Source organism: Synchiropus splendidus, chromosome 14 (assembly GCF_027744825.2).
Source record: "Synchiropus splendidus isolate RoL2022-P1 chromosome 14, RoL_Sspl_1.0, whole genome shotgun sequence".
NCBI lineage: Eukaryota > Metazoa > Chordata > Actinopteri > Syngnathiformes > Callionymidae > Synchiropus > Synchiropus splendidus.
Window position 1 is genome coordinate 19,356,576 of NC_071347.1, and position 26,672 is coordinate 19,383,247.

The following is a 26,672-nucleotide window of genomic DNA, read 5'->3' on the forward strand; positions in this document are numbered from 1 at the left end:
CACTGGTGAGAATAGATACCAAATACTTCAGACAGAATAAAAATATAAGGCTCTATTGGATCGGTCTGAAAAGAGCAGTCTGATGTTTCACCTGTGACTTTTCAAAAAAGTAATATTTTTCTTCCAAAGATGACAATACACACAGCGATCGGACAGAGAATTCAGACAGAGATATGTTTAAGGTGACGGCCTCCCTGGTGTATTGACATATGACACGCACACCTTCTTACCATGTTCATTAGTCCATAGCATCCTGTCCAGGACTAGAGAGGGTCATGCTTTTGATGAATGGACTGTGGAGCTGGTAGCTTCAGGCAAAGATCTGCACCTCAAGAGGCAGCGAGGACCCCAACTCTGTGCAGGAAAAGAGGAAAGGAGGCAGGAAATGAGGGAGAGATGCAAGATGAATTTGGATTACCCACGAGTTTGGTCTCCCTGGAGTCCTGCATCTGAGAGACATTAGGAATCTAATGTGCTATTATTCTCCATCACCCCCCTAAGCCCAAAACATCTGTCCTTGGGGTGTCTCTGGTAATAGACAAGGGCTTTCGGACCCTTTGCAAAGACAAGACAGCAGCTCTGACAAGGGCCCTTGACTCTCTGCCGACTTAATCGTTGAGTACTTTTGCAAAATTGACAATACCTAGAGAGTAAAGCAATCAGCAGGCAAGGTGCTACAGAGCTCTCACATTTCAGATGTCATACTAGACGTTGCATACTTTTTAAGCATTGTCTCCTTTCAAGGTTATCAGAAGGATGGAGTGAAAGTGTGATACAACAGTGTTTATCATCATTCACATACAAAAGAGATCATCGTAATAATATGAACGGTGTGAATCCGCTAGAACTCATGAGGATCAATTACTTTTCTTCCGACTGTTCTGATATACTTAAGGCTCGAACAGTGATGATGGGGATTGTTTTTGATGCAGATGACGGTCGAGTGTTTCATTTTCAAAAAATATAAGTGACTATATATTGTCACACAGGACAGCGATGACAAGAGGTGTGGTTCATGTAGGAGTCCTCAGAAGCATGAACCTGTTTTGATGTCCTCTATCGTCTGACTTTATCAAGCAAATGTTTCACTGGTTATTATCTAAAACATCCACATGACAAGTGTCTTACATCACTGTTGACATGCTGGTCATGTACACTTGTCATCTCATGACGTAACTTCCCGAAACTGGGTCATTCTGCCATGCGCCGAAGAGGCGATGCTTTGATTATGCCAAAGTCAGCAATATCTTCACTATTGGAAATGACTGAATATGACTGTATTTGAAACAAAAGTACCAGCCACTTATTGGTCAGTGAGTGTAAACAACACTTCATGCACTCTTTAAACATGGACCTAGAACATTCAGATCAGTTTACTCTCAGAACATATAGTGATATAAGAGGATGGGTTTTTTTCGTAACCACAAACACTGTGCTACACAAAATGCATCTATATAGTAAAAGCGGTAGAAAGTCTTCCAGTCAATACTGCAGCCGCACACACTTTTGCAGGGCCAACGACCATAATTGTTTTCAGTTGATGATGACAGCAATATTCATGATATTCATTTTAAACATGAAAGATGAGTTAATGGCTGCATAGTATTTGATGTTGTATTTCTACTAAGTGGATTAAATCTAGTCAAAGAGCTGGGATATTTGTCTTAAAGGCTTTGGGGCCCCCGAGGTCTGATTATAGATGCGTCCCCCTTAAATGAAAAGAATATATCTTCATTCATTAATTATTGATGAGTGGGAGAGGAAAAAAACACTACTCATTAATGGAAGAGAAATAACGTCTCATTGTTACAGGAGACAGAGTTGCGTCTCAATATGGCGCGTGAGCACAGTGCGACCTGTTTAAATAAAGTTTCTGCTAAATAGGAGGGAACAGATGGACGAACTTGTGCCTTTCGCCTTCGTTTCTGTTCGGCAATTAAAAGTTTTAGGCTGTTTTTCGTCCCCCTCCCTCTCTCCAAGTACAGATTGCAAACATGACAAAGGGTCAAATATCTGCAAGGGGAAACAACTGTTCCGCCGAGCTGCTGGAGTCTCAGCTGGCGAGCAAGCGGACGCGCGTTCACCTGAACGAGGACTGGTAATCACCCAACACCAAAGTGAATAATTAGTGTAATAATTACCAGGCTTAGGATGGATCTGCGAGCCGCCCTCTCTCACATTGCCGACGAGAATAACAGGTGTTGGAAGTGCCTTGGAGGGACAGAGATTAAAGATTATTTCGTTATCCCCAGTCTCCTTCAGGCGCAACTGTATCGTGTTTTATCCAGTCATCTGCAGCGAGGGTCGTGCGGGGGGCTCATTTTCCTCTGGCTCGGCAGTTTTGGGAGCCGGGCATTTGACAGAGAGTGAATGTTGTTTAATCTGGGGGAGTGAGTCGTCCTTGAGCTACCTGGACACTACAAGTCCACATAACCGCCAGCTATCGCGAGTCTGCTCGTGCTAATGGGCATTACGAGCTGCCACATTGGCTCACTGATCAGAAGGCTCGACTTATTATTGCAAATCATACACGACATGTTTTCCATTCCATAGATGTCTGGTGGGCGAGGATGTTCTGTTTTGACTTACGTGGTAAAGCTAGCGAGCCTAGGGGTGTTTGTTCTTGTAAGACTTACTTTAAGTCTTGTCAAGATGCCACAACTTGTGCTTCCCAGGCTCTTTCCTCTGTTTGTTTTCCAGACTTCCTGTGTGTTTTCGAGATGACTGCAGCAGGTGTAACACAGCCACGTCATTGCGATTTAAATATTTGTTTCTGATTCCTTCAGCACAGATTTTCCTATCCGTTCCGGGCTGACTGTAAAAAAATCAAGATGAATGTGCAGTTAAAGGGACGGGGGTTGATTATCATATCGGCCTGACATCTCACACTTTATCTTCTGCTGTGCTCTCTTGTCCTATAATGTGATATCATTAGTTTACCTGACATTGATTTAGTATTCACGCCACTTCCCCATTGACCTGTGCTGTGTTTAAGTGTCACCTTTTGCTCGCCCCGGCCATCATTTGTCACCTAAAAGCCGTCATCCTCCCACAGAATGGACACAACCTGCCACGGGCGGTGACAGCAAGACGTAGAGGTGGCGACTGAAAGAGACGCAGGGCAATCAGCTGCATCTATTACATTTACATGGGCCGGGAAGGTGAGCAAGTCGGTCCTGAAAGATTACCACTTCTAATTTCTTTGGGGAGGATGGGACCTTGGCTCTGCTGCCAAGCCTGTTTTTCAGGTCAGGGCCCCTTGAATGTTAACTAAAGACCCAAGAGCAGGTCAGCACGCAGGCCAAGGGACCGCGGCGAACAGCCTGTGCCATGTTTTCATTCTAGCGGCCGGCAAGTGGTGCAGAAAGTTGCCATCCATCTTTGGCAACATGCTAATGGTCCGTTGTGAAAAAGGGCCATGGTTTAAAAGAGGTAGGTCACCACGGGTCCACCCTCTGGGTTATCCAGGAAAGAAGAGTACCAACACCGCATTCACACAAGGAAACATTTTTTTAGCACAAATGCAACCAAGTGGTGTTAACATAAACTTAATAATATAGCTCCTGTTACACACTACTCATAAATCATGACCAAAAAATAAAATAAAATAAAGAAGAATGAGGAGCTCGATCAGAGAGCTGCAACTTCTATGCAGTGACATCATCTAGACGTCATGGTCTGAGTAAACTAAAGACAAAAGCAGTAAAGATATCAAAACTCTAAACGGATGTCAGTATGGCCGGTGGTCCCCATTAAAGTTGAGTTTTCAGAGCTGTGTTTAGCTTGCCACTCAATTAATGTTGCTAGTTTTGCTATTAGCCATTAGCTGCAGCTAACCGCCTTTGGCTCGCTGGTATGACTCACATGTTATCTTCTATTAAAGATGCAGACAGAAGCAGAGAGACGTCGACCTGCAGATAAATCAATGAAATTACAGCCAACTCTACTACTGTGTCTGAAAAACAATGAAAATATGAAGTTTGGAAAATAAACAGATATTTGGGCTAATCATTTTGCACTTATTTGCTGAGGTTTTTGTTTCTTTATTGTTCTCTTTTCTTGATTAATTATGCTGTTGAACTTATTATTTACCATCAATTCTGTTTTTCACGTTTCCGTGTTTTGTCACTTTTGGTTCCCTTGGTATCATAAAAACACTCATTGGCAAAAGCTGAAAAAAAAAATGAATGAGTAAATTTATAATTATAAATCAACAAATAGACCAAAAGGAAAATATTCATGAAAGAATGAATCGTTTTTTAAATTACCTGAAAAGAAATGAGACAAAATCGTTCAGCTTCACGATGTGCCTCGGTACAGTCACAGTAACAAGTACCTGAAGGTAACGGCCATACATCATCGCGTTCTTGATCTATGCGCCTCATGTGATTCTGTCTAATTTGGTTTACAATGAAATGGCCAATTAAACACAACAGCCTACTTTGTTAATTGAGCCGGGGACTGACTCGGGGGAACATCTCATCGGCAGTTAATTATGCACTTTCATAGATGTCCGACGCAAACGTACAGTGCGGCTATAAAGCTGCCATTGTGCCGCGGCTCGTATTTGCATAAAAAGAAAGAGCAGCTTGTGTTTGTCTGGGCCACATGTTAAGGCTCGGCGGGTTCGGGGAGACCGTGGGTGTTATTTGTATCCGAACAGATGTCTCAGCAGTACATCGCATTTTACCACATTCAGTTCCAGTGACATAAGGTAGTAATCCCCGCTGAGTGTAATCATATATTTATGTTGTTGATGCGCAGTAATCCACTCACATATTTCACTCAAGTCAACTGTGTGTGTGCACAACATTCAAAACTCTTCTGCTGAATTGGTTTCTTGAGATTCTATTCATGGCAAATGTATGCAGTCTGAGCATCACTGAGCAGCGGCGTCTTTATTTTCATGTCTTGCTGAGGTAAATGATGCTTGAACAACAGGGAGATGGCTCACTGTTAACCATATGGTTTCATAGGAAAGGTCACCAGTGTTCCTGGGGTTAATATCAAACGCCCAAACATGGATGAGAGGGGCATATTAATGACTGCCTGTATTCCCTCGTGCAAAGACGGCTCAGCCAGTAGCCACATCATTTTTCATTATTTCATGCCTTTTTTAAGACAGGTGATTAATAAATGCATACAGTTTTAAGGGAGATGAAGAGAGCTGGGTTGTGATTGTTTGGATGGGAAAACAAAAGATTTAAGGCAATTAATGAATAGTTTCATGGAGACGTAAGACTGAGAATAAGCAATTTGACCCCCGCCTCGGGGATAACGTTGCTGGGATAGACTCTGGAACCTCACCATCTCATTCACAACTTAGTCAACTTGATTGATCTTAGCACGGTCTGGTTTTCCGTTGCAGATAGCACCTGTAGTGCCATATACACAGAAAGAATCAAATGTTCATTTACAGTGCAACAACGTCAGTGTCGCCTGAATCCAACTTTTTTTAAAAATGGGGTCCAGAGTGGGAACTCATGGAACGTTTAAACACTTCAGTGGAAACGTTGCCGGCGCCTAAGAGTTCATGCATGTCCACTCAGCATTCCTCCTCATTTATCCCAATGGTATACACGTGGAGAAACTGTTCTGAAGTACTGTAACAGGGTGTTGATACTCCTCAACCAGAAAGGGCTCATTTTCATTCACATTGCTGTATGAAAACTCAGGTTGCAGGTACCTGGATGACCAGTGCGAAGGCTTTCTATTTGATAGAATCTGCTGTCCGCAGACACACATCAGTCGGTGGATGATGGCAAGTGTAGGTGAGATTACTGGCACCATTGCCATGTCAACAAAGTCTGAACCTCAGAGTCTGAAAACACAGAGGTAAGGTGTTGACACCAAACTAAGGGTTAGTGTGTCTGTCAAGTCTGTTGACGTGAGTCGGCACAGTGATCTGTCCTGTGTATCCCCTGCCTCCCACCCCAAGTAGATGGGATAAGCTCCAGGACCAGGCATGAGCAAAAACAGTAAAATACATTTACATAAATGAAAAAGAAAATGAAAAGAAAAATCGGCACTACAAACGTTTATTTAATGAACAAAAATGACGAATCATCAGTATATTATGGAATTATTGCTGATTCAAAATTCTAATAAAAGTGTGACTAACAAAAAAATCACAAATTGGGGTCGCCAGTCCATCAAAAACATGAATCTGGATGGAATGAAACAATAGACAGTCACATTTAAAAATGGTGTCATGTCTCTTCTTTAACACTTGAGGGTGTTCTACTAGCACCGTCAGGACAGCAAATAATAACAATCGGCATCAAAGGTGAAGAGATAAGCTCGAGAAAAAGTTCACATCTGGCGACGAACTGTTGTTAAACAACTATTCCACAAGTAATGCAGAACTGGAACAGTCACATTTAGGCCGACTGAACTCCCCGCATCAAGTTTAAACATATAAACTACACAAAGACTTACATTAATAAATGATTTTTCTCCTAGGTATGATTCCCCTACTTTCAGTCGACATTCTCTTTACATTGACAGCTAGATCGCTCCTCAGCCAGGATAAGAGATCGCGTATAATAAACGGCGTACGGAAGCTCAAGGCCATCCCAACATCGCGTGAAAGCCTGAAGGGCTGAAACAGTGAATCGCACAAACACGCCAAAACAACTATCACTTTAAGTGAGAATTAGCAAATAGTTATCATTTGTGGGACATAAAAGCGCCCATGCCAACACGAGCTGAAATAATAAAATATTGAAACCTCTATGAAACATAAATGCGAATTCTTGCTACATCTGTCTCTTGCTAATTGAGTTGCTACCAAGAATGTTAGTACTCTGGAGAATAATTTGTCAGTGCAAAACATGGAATGGACCAATTTATTGGTTGCTGCAGGCTGTGGAGTTCCAACAGTCTTTGATCAACCTTTTTAGGTCAGTATCTCTTGAAATACAGAGAGGAGAATTACATAGCAGAGAAAATATTTCATCTTTCTTAAAAGACAAGGAAGTGTTTCTGTAGTTACACTTTGGCTGCAGCGGTGAATGAATTCTTCAGAAGCCGTGGAGAGAAGAAATGGCAGCTTCAGTATTTATTGTTTTGTCTGGATGCTAACTTAAACATTTATCGTAAAAACAGTGACAGAAAGAGTAATTATAAGTTTTGCTTTTTTATCACTCACTGGATTCGAGCGCTGACAGTTACTCTTCCAGGCATCACCGACTCGCTGAATTAAAAGCGGCTTCAAAGAGCCGAGAGCGGGCGGAGGGGTTGATCAATCTTTGATTTTGAACCACTGCTGTCAGTCTGACGCAGAAAACACAGGTTGTTTTCCGAAACTCAGTTAGTGTCAAAATACAGCTTTGACTCAAAACGCAAAACTCTTCAGCAAGTTCTTGTTAATAACATGGCTTGTCCTCGGTGAACCATAAAGATGGCGTCTCACATTCAAAGCCGCTACTATAAAATGCAGTTAGAGAAATTTTAAGTGGTAGCACTCTGAGTTATACCAGATTTAGACAGCAGTAGCCAAACATGGCCATCCTGGCTCTGTGCGTAAAAATGTCCCTACAGTTTCAAGGAGATAGAGGAGAAGGTTTTGAGACTTACTGAACTGGCCACAATGAAAACGAATGTCAATGGTGAAAGCTGTATGACACAAGCATTGTAAAGTCAAGGACCTACCAGCTATGTCTATTACCTATGGCTTCCAAATGGCTTCCTCCAATCCACAAAGGAAAATAATAATCCCGGAGACAATACAATATCTGTTTATTACATCTGGCTTTCAACGCTAACAAGTTTCACATCCCAAAACAGTCTCTGCAGTACACTTAGATCACATCTGCGAACGGTCCCCTGGTCACGTCTCCAGAAAGTGCAATAACGGCAAAAAAAAAGGATGTTAACTAGTTTGTTTAAAAATGCTGAATTGCTTCAATTAAACAGAGGAAGGTGAGAACAGACCATCTCACCGAAATCCTCCTGAGTCGCCTCAGTTCTGCTGAGTCAGCAGTAGACATGATTTGCCACTGCAGGAGTCCTTGTTTAACAACAAGACAAAGAACACAAATTAATTCAGTCTTATCATGAACAGGCCCATGATTAATAGATAGTGACTCAGACAATGTGACCACCTGCTAAATACCTGCACTTGATCTGATACACATGATGTCTAATACCCTCCAAGACAGAGCTGGGCAAAGTGCGGCCCGGGGGCAATATGCAGCCCAATGCCTGTATTTTCATGGCCCTATCGACGTCAGACTAAAACTGGAACAAATATGACCTCTTTTTTTTTTTTTTTTGTTCTTTCTCCTTTAGTCACCACCACCACTTCAGCAGCAAATAATGTATGTTCTTGTTTTAAGACTTTCATAAGCCATTGTTGCGTTTTCCTTGTTCCTCAAAATACATTGATGGAATATTGAACATATATATTTTTTAAATAAATTGCCTTTTAATCTTGAATGTCTGGTCCATAGTTAAGTACATATAAAATGAAATGTTTCAATAGGTTTAATCGCATACGTACACTTCTTAATATCCTTACTGACATTTCGTCTTCTTAGGTTCATTTTGTCCTTGTTACTTAAGTGTTTATTTTGGATATTTTTCCATCAATGTCTTCTTGTAGTCACCGCTGTCTTTCCTTTGGAATGGTGGCCCCTCACAACAGTTACAGTTTCTAATGTGGCCCTTTAGGAAATGCCCACCCCGGCTCTAGCATACAATTAATATAACAAATAAATACAATTAATATAACACATTCAGTGCACAACGATACACAGCGTATGATAGCAGCTCACATGTAAGCAGTATGCATGTTTGAAAATAAAATCACTGACCTGTTTGGATGTTTAAGGAATAAAAGCCAAGCAGAGGACATTAAATGTTGGCAAACTTGAGGGTACCTCAATGCAATTTGTCGACTAAGTCAACTTGAATTTAAAGAATGCAGAAGACAGGAACTGATGTTTTGAAACAGTTAGTTTCATAGGAAACTGATGTGAAAGGATGAAAGTCTGAATTCAATTTAAAACTTAAGTTAGTAATTGAGTGTGACAACTACTAGACATTTATGCACGTCTCAAAAGAATGAAAGTGTTTGAGTTGTGAAAATAAAGTGCAACTTTCAAACAGTAGCAGAATAAAGAATGAATACAAGCATAATAAAGGATTTTTTTTGTTTTAATAAAGTGTATTTTGCGTATGTTGAGCACATTCAGTAAATAATTTTCAGTTGTTTGTCATGCAAGTAGACTTACTTCAAATGATGAATACTACTATATTTATTTTTACAAAAAGCACACATTGCTACAACAGTTTCCTAATCCTTACTGTTGATATATATGTTTGAAAAAAGCTGTGCCCACACAACAACAAAAGTGATGGTAACTAAGTGAACATGACACTCTCTGTAACACTCTAAAGAATACGACACTGGGACAGTGTAAATAGATGAGCATGTATATAAATACACAAATGCTGCATCGTCAGGTGTAAATAAAGCAAAACAAATTTGCTTGCTAGACATCCGCGCTCCATATTTCTCCTGGAAACAGTCCAGCGAGACGCCTCAAGATAAAATAAAGCTTGCACGGCACACTACATCATCAGCTCACACTCGCACACGCGTCTCAGAGGACCTTTAATTTGAGGAGGGAAAGTCTGTTCCTTCGCTGTGAGGTTAAAGTGTGGATGACAAGTGAGGAGAATCACACCAGAATCCATTAATTAGAGAGACCTAAAAGCATATTTATCAAAGGCTAAGCCACACGGGAATCGTCTCAGATGAGGATTCCGATGACGACGAGGCAGGTTAATAGAATAAAAGGCCTTGAACAGAACGTCTGCATATACATAAAATACCATGTAAACGAATCATTAGGATGTGACGATTAAATGCTACGGCAAAACGGACTCTTCACGAAAATGACCTTCATTTGGTCTGACAGTGACGACACGTTTCTTGTGTTCACAGCCATTAAAATGCCAAGGCCTCTGACTTCATTCACATAAATGTTTGAAAGAGCTGAAGCACAGTATCAGTTCGGTGATAAAGCGACCTAATTTAGTTTTTTTACTGATTCATTTTGTTGCCTGACAGCCTGATCATGGCGGCAAAAACTGCTGTACGGTGTAACACCGAAATGATGGCTAAGGTCCCTGGTTATATATCATGAGTTAGGACGTCACAAATATCCAAGTAACTTTGATACAACATCCTTCGTCACCAACACAACCCAGCATTTTCTTCCACTTATTCCTTTAATGTGGTGACAGTCACAAATATTTTAAGGCCTAGTTTGGCCCCCGGCTTCGAGTTTGACACATGGTGCTAAAAATGTCATTGCCCACAATGCATTTCAAAAGAAGCACACAAATTTCCAAGAAAAAAACATAACCTCCAAAAAAAAGTAAATCTGTGTTATATGGAATTCCATTTTTCCTGCTAAAACATTGGCAATAACAACAATAATTTGTATAATTTATCATTGATTAAAATGTTAAGAAGTTAGATTCCAAAGGGAAGAGAGACCAATGAGAATAAATCTAACACATACATATTTTATTAATAATTCCTATATTAAAATAGTCTCCCCGCTCTTCTCTTCTCAGTCGGAGAAAGGCACAAAAATACGACTGAAGCCTCTAAAATGGCGTCCATAACAAGTGAATATGAAGCGCTCTGGTCTGGCCCTGTGATGAATGATGGCACTTCAGAGGCGATGGAGACAGACGCCGCAGATTGCGAGAGCTTATCTTTATGGGGGAGTCATGGAATTGTTAACGGGATGTGATGGCTTGTGTCCGCTGAGCTGCGCTGGGAAATAAAGCTGCTGGGCTCGCGCTGCTTCCCCATCATTCACAGGGGTAATGATCTCTGTCTGGCTCAAGAGTAAGTAATAGTCTGCCCACAGGTTAGCGAGGCCGTGACACAGCACTGCTGACAACGTGGAACCTTAAACAGGTCAGGGGGGTGGAGATTAGCGGGAATATAATGAAGATGAGTTGAAGGTCCATGAAGTTTACAGGCGGATGCTTCTGAAAGTTGGACCAAACTTTTCACAGCAGCTTAAAATTGGACCCGTGATGCAGGCAGAATTAGACCATCACATTCACTGGCCCTAATTTCACACTCTTTGAGCAGACATGAATTAATATGAAAAACATCCCATATCAAATCCTTTATCATGACGAACATCACATACGTGACGTGACAGAGACTGAAGAGAGCTGCCAAGAGAAACTTTTATTAACAGTGGCAGGCTGAACAGATACGACTCAGTTCACCAGCAGGGGGCTCTCACAGGCCTCAGGAGCAGGTTTATGATATCTAGGAGAGGCGTTCACATCTTGGACCAAAAGAATAGCATTAACATTTTTCCAATTGAACACAATGATCCCGATATCTTTATGAACAAATTGAACACATTTGTGTCCATGTTGAAAAGAAACCGCTTTAGGAGGAGGAGGAGAGAGAGAAGGGACGCAACCAGAAGACTGACTCTGGATTGTGCCCTATAAAGAGCTTGAACTGTCTCTGTGCTTGTGCTGCGTGCCAATGGTGGTGGGCTAAGGATGGATGTGGCGCAATTCACCCACACTGAGTTTAACTTCTGCAGCTCATATTTTTAATGAATATTTGCAGTAATGTTTTGAGTAAAAGGACTAACACCATGCTTTAAAATATATAGTAAAAGAGGTGATGTGACAGACATATTTATGTGTTTTATATTGATGCAAATAGGAAAATGCATCAGTCACATTTGAAACATAATTTCTGTAAAGCAGTTGTGCATTTACAGTAGAGCGTTTGCTTAACATGGGTTTCATGGTCAGTGTTGACAATAACACTTTTGCTGACAGCTCTAAATGATCAGTTCTAATGACTTGTCACCACAACTCTTTAGGAGAGTCGAACAGCATAGCAAAGGTTTTTATTTCAGTAGGCAACGTCCCACATCTTGCTATGAAGCCATCCCCTCCTGTGATATTAAATGCCATGGCACTGGCATGAACTTATTTCGGCTCATGATATTCTGGGTTTCAACCTATAAATTTTGGATAAAAAAATCAGCTAAAAACATGCAGGGAGGTCACGTGTATGTCAGCACGTACCGATGACCTCAGCAGAGACAAGATCCGGTTCACTGTGATTTATGTAATTGATCCTGAGATTAAGGCGAAAAGAACAAGACGAGGGGACGCAGTCAAACATCCAGCTCCACTCAATTATCTTTCGCCGGCTAATTAATCAGTTCAGTATGCACATCCAAGTCTCAGAGGCGTCTTTGAGGTAATTGTTCTCATTGACTTGAATAATTATTTGTTTGCTGATTTAATTATTCTCACATTTGGAAAACAAATGAACGCGTGCCGGAACACAACACTGTTTTTGGATTCATGTCACAACACTGTGACGCCCCGTTGATACAGCACAGAAGCAGGTCTTTCACCTTGGAAAGGTCAATAAAAAGTGAATAATATTTCAAGAGAAACGGGGTCACAGACATCAGAGTGAAACGGCAGGTTAAAAACAGCCGACCTCAGTTGGCTCATTTAAAGTATGAATGAGTCCTCGTGGCGGCAAATGAGTGTGGGAGCTGTTTTAAAGCAGCTCGCTACTATTTATCGTTCGCCTTTTAAATGTTTTGCTCATTTGTTTCCATTAAATATTTCATCTTCCCTTAAATATTCATTTAACTCTCGTCTTTAAAATTTCACCAGTCCCCGTACTATCTCCTCGCCTCCCTTTCAGGGCTTTGCTATCATAAATAATTATTCATCTACACCCAGAAAGAGATTGCATAAAACATGCACATGATTCATTTTTGTCTTTTCTCATTAGTGATATACTTCGACTTGCCTAAATACTTCCCGCCACCCTACTTATGGAAATTGGTGAGAGAGCCTTACTAATGATCCCGCTTGGATATTTTGCTCCAGCGTCCGTGTCTCAGATCCTGGCGTTCATGCTTCTTTTCATCATGGAAAGCAGGAGCAGATGCAGCGTCTGCGTGGAGATTCAGTGTTGAGTCTTGTTTGAAAAATAAAAACATGCTGCTGACATTTTTACTGTTTACCATTGAAGATAAATTATATTTTAACATAGAAAACAAATCAAATACCACAAGAAAAGCTCTGACTTTTTTTTTTTTTAAGACATATTATTTAGCATTTTTTGGGGTTATTTATTCAAGTTAATTATTACATTAGTGAAGTGGACAAAGAGGAAAAACCATGGTTAAAATATTTCAGTATAACTGTAATTAAATCCAGCATTTATATATAAAATATACTAGCCTACTATTCATGTGAATGACATCAAAATAATTCAGGGAAATAAAAGTCATCAAGTTTGAGAAAAACTATATTGGTAGCATATACATTTTATTGTTTTTATTTGAATTGACATAGTTCAGCTGCAAATGCAGGACTCTCTTGTATGCCTCTCATGTATGCAGGATGAATTGTATTTATCTTGGCCTGACACGTTTTCCTTCACATATTAGCTCACCGCAACACGACTCATTAGCAAACAGCATCACGGTGTGAGGTGGAAGAGAAGCATAAACTTTCAATTTGACTGGATTATCCTTTTTGTGATGAGGCCTAATGATCCAGCAGAATAAATAGCAATGTGTTAATTAGAAATTACGCTGAATGATCCGCCGCACACAAAGAAGGTATTAACAAGGCGGCATCATTATATTAGACCTCATTCTGGATTTATTTTTCCTTTATCTTTTCACCTGATGGCAAAATCGCTTTCATAATTATTCCTGATATAATAGCGTTTGTATGTTCGCAGTAAAATGGATTTTGTTTGATGGAAACATTTTTTTATCTGAGAATTCACATTTAGTAGAAAAGTCCAGAATATTTGATACAAATAATAAAATAAGCTATTTAATTTCCAAACCATTTTCACGATATTAAAATTATTTTTATTATTATATTAGTATGTTTACTATATTACTTAGTAAATCTTGACGGGATTTTCACTGGCTTTTAATACCAAACATCTAAGTGGCGTAAGCAGCCAAGACTCGACGACACTGTTAAGTATGTGGCTCCATCTAGTGGTCCATGTTTTTACTGCAGCAAGAGCCAGAATAACCAAAAGGTCGAAGCGTAAATGTTTAACGGTAAAATCATGTTTTAAGATGGTTAAAATATATTTTTAAGAAAAATGCGTTACATTAATGGAGTGCCTTTTAAAAAAAGCATCGTTTATATAATTTATATGTTATATATATTATATAATTTATAGATTTAGAACACTAAATGTAGAACACGCATTAACATTAAATATCATTTTAAAAGATGCAGAACTTGCATTTAGTAAAGAATGGTAGAGATTTTAAACAAAAACGGACGATAAAACGAGAACAACCAGAATGTTTGGCAAAACCTGAGCTCAAGTAAACAACTTAAACAGGAATAAAAAGTGCGTTGAGGCTGTTTATGTTTAACCTCGAAGTCCAAAACAAAAAACGTCTTCGTGAAAATCACAGCGATGGCTTTCTGTTGTCAGTCGAGCGAGGAGCTAATACACACAAACATGACCTTATTTTATGGTCTAGTTTGAAAAGACACTACATACTTACCGTTCAGCTCGCTGTTGTCATGTTTTCGAAGACTTAGAAACTGGGAGACATTTCAATGAAATGAAATTTAGCGGTGTCTCTAAAACTCACAGCAAAAAAGGGTCATTTAAAGAGACATTAATTGTTCATCGCCGCCTACCGGGCAGGAGTGGCATTGAATATGTGCTTGTGGGTCTCTTTGTTATATATAGAATACATTCTTTTCCCTGGTGTAGTCAGCATGTGTCAACAAATTATAGTCAACAAATATTCTCCATTACATTCTCCATTACATTCCTCCAGATATTCAGATAAGAATAAATGTTAAAAAAAAATCCACGATCCAAAAATTGATATCCAAGCAATGTAGGTATTTTGTGAGAGTTAGACCGTACAAAGTGTTTAGAACAAGAGACTACTAAAGTTGCGGGATTTCATCCTGTTTCAGTAATACACATTTCAAAATAACTTGTTCAAGACATTTGGATTTATCAAATATTATACCAGAGGACTTTCTCAGAGTGAGCATGAACATGAAACTGTGGAGAAGTTTCAAGCAGAGCTTTCAACTCATGACCCAAGGAGGACGGTCGCATAGGGAAACTCTTTTCAAGATCTAGTCCCTTTTGGTGGAGGCCCAAAGTTCACGACCTTTGGTGGGGGTCGGAATGTTAACTGGACAAGCTCGTCTTTCAACATGTATAAAGCACTAGTCACTTCGAAACAGTCACATCCTCACAAAGACATGTAGACGATAACGTCGGGGCAGCAGTATATCGCAGTTCAAAAAACACTATGCTACTGTGCTACCTGTAAGACCAGAGAGCCTTGGATAATATCTATCCTATATGGGATTATACCTCAGTATTAATCATCCCTGTGAGAATGAGTCACCTTTTAATGGACCCCCTGGGAACGTCTGTAACTAACACTGACTTTTGAACAGTAACTTTGCTCTAGCGTTCACAATTCATATCCTGTCATGGTCTTCAGCAGCTGAATCTCAACAGGATGTTTAAAGTGTTACTTACTATCTTATCATTAAAGAACATGTACTGCATACGACCATTAAATCTAAAGAGAAATTAAACAGCACAATAATACTCAAAATCTGAAATGAGAGCAACGACTAAGGAAAAATAGTTGCATACATAAGTTAATATCAATAGTTACGAAACTAGTTTGGACATGTTTCTTTTGTAAAATATTTAGCATTGAGTGTTTTTTATTACCCTTTTTTACTATTGTGTCATTTCCTATTGATAACAGCAGGCTAAACTGTATTAATTCGAGTTCTCAATCATAATTTTCAATTGTTTTTCGTGTCGCTTCAAGCCGTTTCTTGCTTGAAAAGTGACTAATCGATGGGCCACAGTGGGCGTCTCCTTATAGCTGTGACCAAGTTACGCAATTTACCTAAGGCCCGCCGCAGGATGGCGTGACTGGCGTCTGTTACGTACGCACAAAAAAAGCTTGCGGACTTGAAGAGAGGAAGGAAATTGGAAAGTGGGTCCGCTGCTTATCGTCGCTGCCGCTGCTGCAATATAAACCACTCTGTTCTCGAACTCTTGGATTCGAAGCGACTTGTTCGGAGTGGGAGGTGATTGGTTCCGGCTTTTAATGCCAAGTGAGAAATGCAGGTAGTTGGTTGCTGTCAACAACAACAACAGGAGCCCCTCGGCGAGCGGAGGAGAGCTAACATGCTAACCGCAAACTTTTAAACAAGTTGTCAGATGCTCGTCTTCTAAAAGTGCCTCCAACTTGATCTTCTTTTTCGTTACCGACTCCTAAAAGACCATGGCATCTGATGTGATTGAGAGCGAGTCGCTGAAGGCTGTGAGTGATCGGAGTTTGAACAATAGCAGCGTAGAGTTTGTCACACCCGGGCGGATTCGTGAGGACTCGGGGAACCGACACAGTGCTTCATCTTCAGGAGTGTCCGGAGAAGGTGACGATGAGGAGTCGGACGAGTTACACCACAGCACGGCGTCCACTGTCGAAAATGGCCAAGAGGCTCTCGAGGAGAGTCTGACCAAAACAAGTGGAAGTCCACAGACTTCTGACAATGAAGTGTTGGGGGCAAGAAGCTCGACCCCAGACCCAGTTCCCTTGTCCTCCTCAAGACCCATTGGAAGGTCAGTTTCGCTTTACTCTTCTTAAACGGTTCAAGCACGGTCAGGCTTCTGTTTACCACCATACACTTTGCTTCCTAAATGTCATTTTAGTTCATCCAGATTAAGAAAGCATGATCAATATTAGCATGCAGCTGATTCCCATCTTTTATGGTTTCCACCACCAATGCTGGATGCTGACAACTGTGACGTCTTTGTTCGGCAAGTGGTTTGTGGATTCTCAGTAGGTACTGGCTCAGTTTCCCGTGAGAACTTATGTGTAAGAGTGACTGATTTCAAAATGATCGTTCATTCCTTGTAGATGGGAAGTTGAGGATGGAGTTATGCCTTCAAAAGCGCTGTACTGGGTGACAAAATGACTGGTTTCTAATGTAGTTGTGGAGGGAAAACATACATTGAGATTGTGTTGATGAAGGCATTATCTCTTTGAATATTGCACCTCCAAGTCTAATGTCAATGCTCTGAGATGCAAATGAACACTGGCGACTGAGATGGTGTTGAGGTCATGTCAAGGCTTCCCATTTGTTCATGATAATTTTCTACACCTTATGTCATGAGCTAGTATACAATTATCCAGGGTTTTGGTTTAAAGTGCGGAGCTCAGTCACCCTGAGAAGGTTCAAAGTAGAATTTTCTCCAGAGCTCAGTAAGGCCAGATAAGCAGGTGCCATTTCACATGGACAAGGTGGCGAAATTGGAGGTGATGTTTTGGTAAATAGGCCCACTGAACAGCTCTACCTCAGAAAACCATCCCAAGAAGAAAGAAACGACTGAGAACTTAACCGACATTTTTATTATAGTCAGAGGTGGGAAAGAAAATGTACGATACACGCTCAGACTGGGACAGAGCAGATCTCAAACGGTCAAAAGTCGCAGTCAATGTAAATCATGTTTGTCTCACAAAGGCTGCTTTGAATGTGAACTACTGATTGTGAAGTGCCCACAGCTACATTTTCTACTTTGACTGGTTTTAAAACATTATGCCGTTATGAATGAAATACCGTTAATAGAGCGTAGCTTAAAATCGCGTCACGTGCATCTGGAAGTCGACTCCGCTTATCTTGTCAGGAGGTCTAACACAGGCTCTTTAATACATTTTCCGCAACCCAGTCAACATCTTAGGTAAGTAGTGAAATCAAGTTGACTTGACTTTCTTCTCTCTCTGGAGCGTGATTAACAACATTATTGCCTTTTTCTGTCACAATTACGAACTAAATAAGTGCCGTATTTGTTATGCTGCAGGTGCGAGACGCAACTTTTCCTGTTGTCTTTCTTTGTTCACTGTCAATATTGTCAGTTTCATAGACATGGACCTAATGAGCATGCCATTCTGGGACATGGGTCACTTCAGACCTTCTTGAGTTTGAGATACTGTCTTCATCAGGCTCCAGGTGTCATCATAGCACCATCAAGCCTTACTTAATTCATGTACCTTTTCCACTGCAAACCTCTCCCCTCAGTCCTGCTGCTCTCACAGCAAAAGCGCCTACACTGTTGTTGTTAGTAGTCAAGTGCCAAATGCTCGGCGAGTTTCTCCGTCTGGGGCACAAATACAGTCATGTATGTGAATTATGCATCAAAGGGAGCACTGTACAGCAAAGATACAGATACCATGATCAGCATTAGCGAGCCTTGTGGTTCACGAACTAAGTCCTAAACACAAGCTGGTAAGCTTTTCAAGAAGGCAGTGATCTGATTAGTTGGTCAAGCACCAACTCTGGGGTTGATTTTTGGCGGCCTCCTTAGTTGTGTGTTGTTGCTGTTGTCTGCGACGTACAAATGTTTGTATATAATGCTCTGCTGCGGGATGAATGTGACATAATAGGCTGTGCAGTATTTAATCTTAGAGATAAAGATTCAGAAGCATTTTTTTGGACGTCTCACTGCTTTATACGATGTTCCTATCAATGTATGTTACCTAGAAAATACTGTAAGCATGAGACTATAGACTGCAACGGAATATGAGCAGCACCCACTACATTTAAGAAGGAAGGAAAATAGATGTTTTGTTTACACATAAGCCGCAGCATTCTATAAGCCACGGGTGCATTGGTGCTGTCTGCGCTGTAGAAAGGTCAGTGGTGCTTAAAGATGGATGAGGATCACTTCTATACTAGTTTTGAAAACGGGGTCCACCATGGAGACTGACTCACCAGACAAACTGGGCAATGTTCTGAAGTTGAATCATCAACTCCTCATATCTTTTATTGACATTAAAGCGCCCAAAATGATGTCCATCCAGATGTGGATGTGAGGTTCCGAATGAGACACAGATACGTCTTCTCAGTTTCCACTGAACATCATTAGAATCTTACCCCTGCCGATCATCCTGATTCCTTAAATCTACGGTGTCTGGAACTGGTTTCCTGAAGTGACTTTTTAGTTGTGGATTTTGACCAAAGGCCCGGGCCCTCTGTAGAATTCTTGGGAATCACAGAGGTGTATCTTTGCTGTCATCACCAGGCCTCAGTAGTAAATTTCACTCCTAAACTGGAATGACATGAAAGAGTTTAAGTCTCCGCTTGCTAAGTTTGTCTCGACAAAAGAGCCTCATTGTCTGCAGCAGAGATGATTAATCTTCAAAGCTGAATGCTAAATCCAGATGATGAGTTACAAAAACCTTGAACTCTGAAGCGATTATGAGCCTGCTTTTTGTCCGTCACACATTTCGTCCTGGGATTCTGGAGATGAATACCGGAGTTGTCTGGAGGATTTAGGGTTTTCGTAATGACAGTGACTCACATGGATGCATCATGACATTGTGTTTTTGTATTTTCGTCTGGTAGCCTGGAGCGCCAAGAATCGGTTGCCACTACAGAAGCTCGGCTACGCATGGAGGGAGTGGAGCTGAAGGAAGAGTGGCAGGATGAAGATTTTCCACGGTACCGGGTCACCCATGATGTGCTGGTTTGTTCGGATTGGTCATTTACATTTTCATGGTGATCTCCAACAGACCTTTACCTGAGGAGGAGGAAGAGGAGCTTGAACAGGAGCTGTTCGCCGGAACGTCAGAGGAATCGGATCCTGGTAATGATGCTATAATAACAACGGATTTATGGCTTTAAAGGAAATGTTATGGTCTAAATGAGACCTGAGGAAACGTGTCATTAAAAGACAAGTGTGTGACTGCAGCAAGATGAGATCCCAGAAAGCAGGTTGTTGAAAATAGCCCACATTTATCACAACACACTTATACTGAAGAGCAGTTAGACAACTTCCTTTTCAAATCGATTGATTCAAGGTTTGGTTGCATCTGATTTTACATCTGAATATTTAATTCAGAGATGAGAACAATAAAAACAGGACTGAAATGACAACACAAAATACATATCTAACAATCGTAATAGGGCTACCTGCCTGATGACTTAGTTTTATTGTTCTAGTTATCATTTGGACGCACAAGAAAATGTCCTCACACAGCCTCAAACTTGTGAGGTGGATGAGACTTTCTGAGTCATTACAGTCAACCAATAGTGGAAAGCTGCTGGGGGAGATGGCTTCTATTCCAGTGCATGTTGGATCCGTGAAGGGAGCTGTAGGGATTTTTCAATTGACGAAAACAATGTTTTAACAGCAAAAGTGGTCGTGACTGACCGCTGAGATATCAAATTGAAAGTCGAGTCAAAACTATCCTAAAAAAGTTAGTGCCACTTCTGAAAATCAGGTAGAGAAAACATCATTCGCTCAGTGAGCTTGTTTACTAAAGTCCAGCGAACTGTGCCGTTTTGTTTATTGATGTCACTCCATGGACTTTGTCTAACGTGACCTGCATATTAAGAAAGGAGTTAATTTATCAAAAAAATGTGCTCCCTTTACTCAGAATCAGTGTTTCTAATGGGTGAATTTGTTTCTTTTTTCCAAGGATATGCAGTCAACCATGGCAAAAGACAGAGGAAGAAACTGGCCGCCCCAGATATCAGCCTCACCCTGGACCACAGTGAAGGTTCTATTTTGTCCGACGAGCTGGAGGAAAGCACTGAGCTGGATTTGGACGACATCGACACGCCGTCCGACGACAGCAACGAGTTTGAGTGGGAAGGTGAGGAAAGAGGTCAATTTGGATGGTGAATATAACCATCCGTGTGTTAGTTGATTTCTGAGAAGCATTGTGTATGCGATATCATCAGAGGTATGATGTGCTGTTTCAGCCTTGAGGCTACATGCTTATCTGAAGGTGAAATCAAGCAAACTGAGGCCCTTTGTGTTCATTTATTCAGCCAAATTTATGCATATCGGGGTTAATAGAGCTTCACATGTTGTGGTAAGCAGAGTGCTTTGCGCTTAGTGTTAAATGGGTTCCTTAAAATATTCTTCGATTTGTATATGTTCTTTAACTCTACAGTTCTGAATATTTAGCACACAGTTGCATCAGTGTGTCGACTCAGCACTTCGACTTCCTCATTCTGTTGAGCAGATGCTGAACAAAGTCAAGATTGCTCATGTAAAAACCTAAAACTACACTGCACATGCACATACTACTATAACATCGGGTCATTTGGGCTCTAATTCGATTCAGTTCGACCCTGGCAAAGCGGAATATTGGTGTGTTCCATTGAACTCTTGTATGTCGTCACAGCCGAGATCAGACCATTCAAGTTAGCAAAGTCAGAAAATAAGATGCTAGATCTACCTCTACCTGAAAACCTGGGTGAAGAGGAAACATGAAGGTGCCGAAGGTATTTGTCCTTCCATCCATCTTGGATTGTCTACTTGGGGCTTGGTGAGGATTCACTGGTTTTTCACCATAAAAATCCGACTCGGGAGTTTATGTCGAAACATCCGGCTTTTAACTCCCATTTCTGAGGACAAATGCACTGCACCTTAAGTGTCGACCTTTTTTATACCAGAAGAATGTTGAGATGAATCATCCAGCAGTGTAAAAAGAAGCAAAATCATTGCTATAGAATTTGAGAACCAAATGTCTCTTGCAAGGAGCGCAGTATGTAATATATTTTATGTACCAGCAAGCTAAATGGGTTTTTACTGCTACTGCCAGAAGGTTCTTTACTGGTTTCAAATCATGTGACCTATTGTAGGTGTCATAGTTGACTGTCCGTCACGCTGATTGCTTGACAGTCCTCAGTTTCCTGGTTCCACCATGTATTAACTCACTCCGTCCTTTGCTCGACAGGTTTGGTCACGTGAGCTTGTCACTTTGAACTTAAGTTAAATTATGCTTTGTTGTGTTTTGTTTCCACTCTGCTGCCTTCCGCTCATTTCTCTGGAAGAATTGTTTCCATTCACAGCCTGGAAACAGGCAGCAGGCCAGCAGCAGGTCCAGTGGTAAGGTCTGTCAGACACCCCCCAAATAACCTTCCCTCTTCCTCTGCTCTTCACCAGGAAATCCAGATCGATTTGTATCACCTCAATCAGTTGCTCTTTTTGAATTACAAATGGTGCCGTGATTATGTACAGAAGTGTGAATGACATGATGCATGCTGGAATGTTTTTGCATGATATAAATCATATATGTCATCATGTACTCGCTTGAAAGAAGCCACTCGCGTGACAGAAGTTGTGTTGTTGTATTCTCCCTTTGCATATGGCACATTTCCCATCCATAACATTCCGACCTGACACTGTGTATCACCTCTCCCAGCTCAAATGTCTTGTGGTGTGGAGGTCTCATTGTGGTTAGTAGATCCTAAGTGCTCCCATAAATGTTCAGAGTGAGGCGGTCATTAGTGGCTTCGTCGACGTGGTGACCCCTCGACTCCTGAATCTTTTTTTCAGCCACAGACGTCCGTCTATGTCACCTACTTTGAAGAAGTGTTGTTGAGGGGCGGTCTCCTTGGTGAGAACCTTGTCATCGAACCTGATCCACCCAGCGTGGTACATTCGTTATACCGTTTCGTGGTTACTGCTGGTGACCCAGTGAAAATGCAGAAACCTTCCAGCAATGTTAGTGCGAGTCCCATAGTGCACTGCAACAGTAGAAGCTCTTATAGACCCATTTATGTTCTGTGATCTGTGAGCATCTTGGCAACAGTGGCTGTCAACATAGATGTGTAAGTGAACTTAAGTGTCAAATACAAAGGTTTTCACTGCTGAATATGTCTCGTTGTTGCGTTGTAACCCCTGAACTAAGGATACATTTGGGACACAGTAGAACACTGATGCTGAACGGGTCTGGAATCCTTTTTTCATCTGTCAATGAGACTTATTTTGCAAAAACATTCCAGATTTTTGTCTGTTGCCATTTCACGCTATACTTTTCTGTTGCCAATATGAAAGTGCATCCATGCATAGATCATTGCTGTTTACCAACTGAAGGGATCTAAAAAAATCGAAACTTGCATTCCAAATTGAACACAGACAAAATTGTGTTGCTTTATAGAGGCTAAGAAACGGAGGTCAAAGAGAGAAAATAGTCCCAGTTTGCAAAGTCTTGATCTAATTTCACAAGTCTCACCGTAGCAGGTCGATTTCTGTCACTCATAGCTCACCTAGTCACCAAGTCAATTCAGACCTTCAAGTTTACCAAGTCTGCTCAGGTTTTTCCAATAGAGCTGTAGTGTCATCAGTAAGTCATGGTCATCCATCCTCTCGCACATCCAACCCTGCAGATGTGAGACAGGATCTCGGAGGGGTCAACTGAGGAGGTTCAGGTGCTAAAGAATGTGATCACACTGATTCAGAAGGACACATGTGACATGACCATGATTAAATCCACTCCATCCAAATTGAATCCAGATCTTCAAAGACGTCAAGTCGTGATGTGGAAAGTGAAATGTCTCTCTGTCTTTGTAGATGATCTCCCCAAACCAAAAAGCACGGAACTGTTGCAGAAGGGTGTGGAGACGGTGCAGCAGTACTCCGTCATGGAGGAGAGGGATGAGGGCCGGCGCTGGAGGGTCTTCAGGATCGGAGACCAGGAGCACAGGGTGGACATGAAGGCCATCGAGCCCTACAAGAGGGTCATCAGCCACGGAGGTCTGCGATTATTGTCTAGTACTACAGGTTTTTTTTTGTCAATTACGTCTCTGAAGTTGGTTCATTTGGCCTGCAGGTTACTATGGCGACGGCCTGAACGCCATAATTGTCTTCGCTGTCTGCTTCATGCCTGAGAGCAACAAGCCAAACTACAGATACATCATGGAGAATTTATTCAAGTGAGTCCTGTCTGAGCTCTCGGAGGTGCACGCGTCCGGTCCGGCAGTGACCGAACCTCCCTCTCACAGGTACGTCATTGGCACCCTGGAACTGCTGGTGGCCGAAAACTACATGATCGTGTATCTGAATGGAGCGACGTCCCGGAAGAAGATGCCCACCGTGGGCTGGCTCAGGAAGTGCTACCAGCAGATTGACAGGAGGTGAGTCCCTGAGGTGCCTTGGTCCGGCGGTGTGGTCCAGTTCATTACGCGACTCTTTTCTTCGCAGGTTAAGAAAGAACTTAAAGTCTTTGATAATCGTTCATCCGTCGTGGTTCATCCGCACACTTCTGGCTCTCACCAAACCATTCATAAGGTAACAGCTGCATGGATTTATATGTCCCATGATCTATTTGGGTGTATCTTGATAACAACCATCTCAGATGAGCTCTCTCTTAATATAATCCATTCATTGTGTCTGTCTGCAGCTCAAAGTTTTCTCAGAAAATCAAGTACGTCTTCAGTTTGTCTGACCTGGCGGAGTTGGTGCCGATGGAATATGTTTCCATACCAGAATGTATAAAGCAGTAAGTTCGTTTTTACTTCTCCAAGATTAGAAAAGAGGAAGTTTTTTTTTAATGGCAGTGATAACAGTGGTCGACAGGTGGCGCTGCTGCAACATTGAAAGTATGCGTGCGGTTATATTGATGAAGACGCTGACTTGGCTTTGCCATATGATCTGGCCCTGGTTCTGGTGAATACTTTGTTTCCTGTCTCCTCTCCTAAACTAAAGTTTCCCGCTCTCTTAAGGTTTGACGAGGATAAAAATAAGAAAAGCCATAAGAGGTTTGTTCACAGTCGTTGGCACTTGAAACACTAACAAACGCTGTTTAACCCTCGGCTGTTAAACACACTCCAGCACCGCTCACTGCCCTGCTCCCTTTGTTTTCTCACTCTCTTCTTGTCTTTTCCCCAGATTTGCGCTGAGCAAACGTGTGTGTGATTAGAGTTTTGCTTAATGGTGACCCAACGCATCGCAATAATTATTTGTTTTGGAGTCAAAAATATCTGTCTGTCCATCCATCCATCCATCCATCCATCTATCTATCATCTATCTGTCTATCATATATCTATCCATCTACCCATCCAGCCATCCATCTATCATCTATCTATCCATCTACCATCCATCCATCCATCCATCTACCTATCCATCTACCTATCCATCTATTATCTACCATCCATCTATTCATCCATCTATCTATCATCTATCTATCCATCTACCCATCCATTCATCCATCCATCCATCCATCTATCTATCATCTATCTATCCATCTACCCATCCATCCATCCATCTCTCATCAGTCTATCCATCCGTCCATCCATCCATCCATCCCTCCGTCACTGTGTGTGACTGCTGGTCTGGCATTTGGTTTAGAGTGTAATATAGTGTGTGTCCGTCTCTTTATACGTATGAAAAGGTGTGGTCACGTGTTTGTGTGATGTTTTGATATATGTGTGTGTGTGTGTGTGTGTACACGCATTAGAGCGTCGTTGTCAGTGACAGCCACACTGCTCCCTGCTGCCCCCTCTGGTGGCTCATGTATCAGCAGCATCCAGTCATATTTTAGTTGAGTGACGCAGGTTTGATTCTGAACACGGCTGACTCTTCTTTCCCTGAAACACCAGGTTTAGCGTGGGACTGGTTTGATCCTTGGTAAGTCTGATCATGTGACACGTGTGGGTGGGGCCACAAACCGACTCTGTCCTTGTGGTGTGTGTGACGGAGTCCTCGTCCCCGGCTCACTGGCCTGACCTCACACGGCTGCTGCATGTCCGCACTCACAGCTTCTCTTCCGCTGACACGCGACCGATACAAAGTCCTCACACACACTCACGGAGGCTTTCAGAGGGTGAAGGTTCACGTCATGGTTGCTCCTCCAGAAGGTGTGGAAGTTATTTGTGTTTTCATGCACGAGCATGTGTAGGTGTGTGGTGCGAGTTGCTTGTGTGAGTTTGTTTTCGTCAGTTTAGTGGCCACATGTGACCGTGAGTCTCCAGATGGAGCGAGTTAGAAGCCATCAGGTTCAGACTCACACCTGCGGGCCGTGAAGGAGGTGTAGTCACAGCTGCGTCTCTCACACAGAATCGACCAGGACATGCACGGCAAAGTGGAGGTGGCGGCGGCCGCGGATCCGGAGTGACCCGCTGTCACACCACCAGAAAGTCTCAGACCACCATCGGACCCATGTCTCATCAGGAAAAGTGCCTTCGCTGCTTCTGCTGCCGCCGCGACACGCCGTGTTTTAACCCTTTTATTTCTGCTGTCACACCTGGATTAGCCGGCCGCAGACGACTGGAGACGCCCTGTTACCAACTGATGCATGTTCCGCTTTCTGAATATATATATTTATCTTCGAAGCATAGGGGAGACAAAGTAATATATTTTTATGGTTGTTCTGATTTTAAGGTCTGCGTGGCCTTTCACACACACACACACACCGGACGCGATCACTGCTGATTATTAGAATCCTGCCGCGGGGAGCTGAAGCCCCCACTTGAATGTGCCCCCGCTTTGTGGAGGTATTTGTAACAACGCAAGACTGAAACTATTATTTTCTCCAATTAAAGTTGTAAATCAATGCAACGCTCTGTGTCCATCGGTTTTCACATGTCACTTGTGTGTCGCCGTCTTTGACATTTATACAGGTGTAATGTCAGTAATAAACACGTTTACAGCACCAGACAACTGCAATCTGAGGTTTGGAGTACACAAACCATAAACGGCCCAGTGATGCTCCACAACGGAGCCTTCTGCCCGTGCTCTGCATTCACTTCATCTATTATTTCTGTATCTCCACGGATACGAACCAGACGGAGCAGTACCA

The 26,672-nt window shown here is 41.9% G+C and overlaps 1 protein-coding gene and 1 long non-coding RNA gene across 3 annotated transcripts in view; one reads left to right on the forward strand and one right to left on the reverse strand.

Moving 5' to 3' along the window:
* LOC128770775 (uncharacterized) overlaps positions 1 to 14,671 on the reverse strand; it is a 51,473-nt gene extending 36,802 nt beyond the window's left edge. Inside the window, exons 1-3 of the long non-coding RNA XR_008416542.1 lie at positions 14,586 to 14,671; positions 12,892 to 12,988; positions 231 to 354 (exon numbers count right to left, since the gene is read on the reverse strand). This is a non-coding gene — a long non-coding RNA (uncharacterized LOC128770775). The remainder of the gene's footprint in view (positions 1 to 230; positions 355 to 12,891; positions 12,989 to 14,585) is intronic.
* A 1,374-nt stretch (positions 14,672 to 16,045) lies between these two features.
* bnip2 (BCL2 interacting protein 2) lies at positions 16,046 to 26,567 on the forward strand. Of its 2 annotated transcripts, XM_053884755.1 has the most exons (11): positions 16,046 to 16,699; positions 19,483 to 19,578; positions 19,650 to 19,723; positions 20,559 to 20,735; positions 23,447 to 23,629; positions 23,706 to 23,808; positions 23,878 to 24,009; positions 24,077 to 24,163; positions 24,276 to 24,374; positions 24,598 to 24,633; positions 25,931 to 26,567. In XM_053884755.1, the coding sequence occupies exons 1-11, from the start codon at positions 16,362 to 16,364 to the stop codon at positions 25,986 to 25,988; spliced, it is 1,383 nt and encodes a 460-aa protein (XP_053740730.1). In that variant the 5' UTR covers positions 16,046 to 16,361; the 3' UTR covers positions 25,989 to 26,567. The 2 variants fall into 2 exon arrangements, with proteins under 2 accessions (XP_053740730.1, XP_053740731.1); XM_053884756.1 differs by lacking the exon at positions 24,598 to 24,633 and having other exon boundaries at positions 25,931 to 26,562.
* The last annotated feature ends 105 nt before the right edge of the window (positions 26,568 to 26,672 follow it).

Bases quoted from the DNA above. Each gene is read 5' to 3' on its own strand.
- bnip2 (XM_053884755.1), top strand. From the start codon at position 16,362: ATGGCATCTGATGTGATTGAGAGCGAGTCGCTGAAGGCTGTGAGTGAT. The intron at 23,809-23,877 runs GTGAGTCCTGTC...TCCCTCTCACAG, and splicing joins ATCATGGAGAATTTATTCAA to GTACGTCATTGGCACCCTGG. The intron at 24,010-24,076 runs GTGAGTCCCTGA...TTTTCTTCGCAG, and splicing joins TACCAGCAGATTGACAGGAG to GTTAAGAAAGAACTTAAAGT.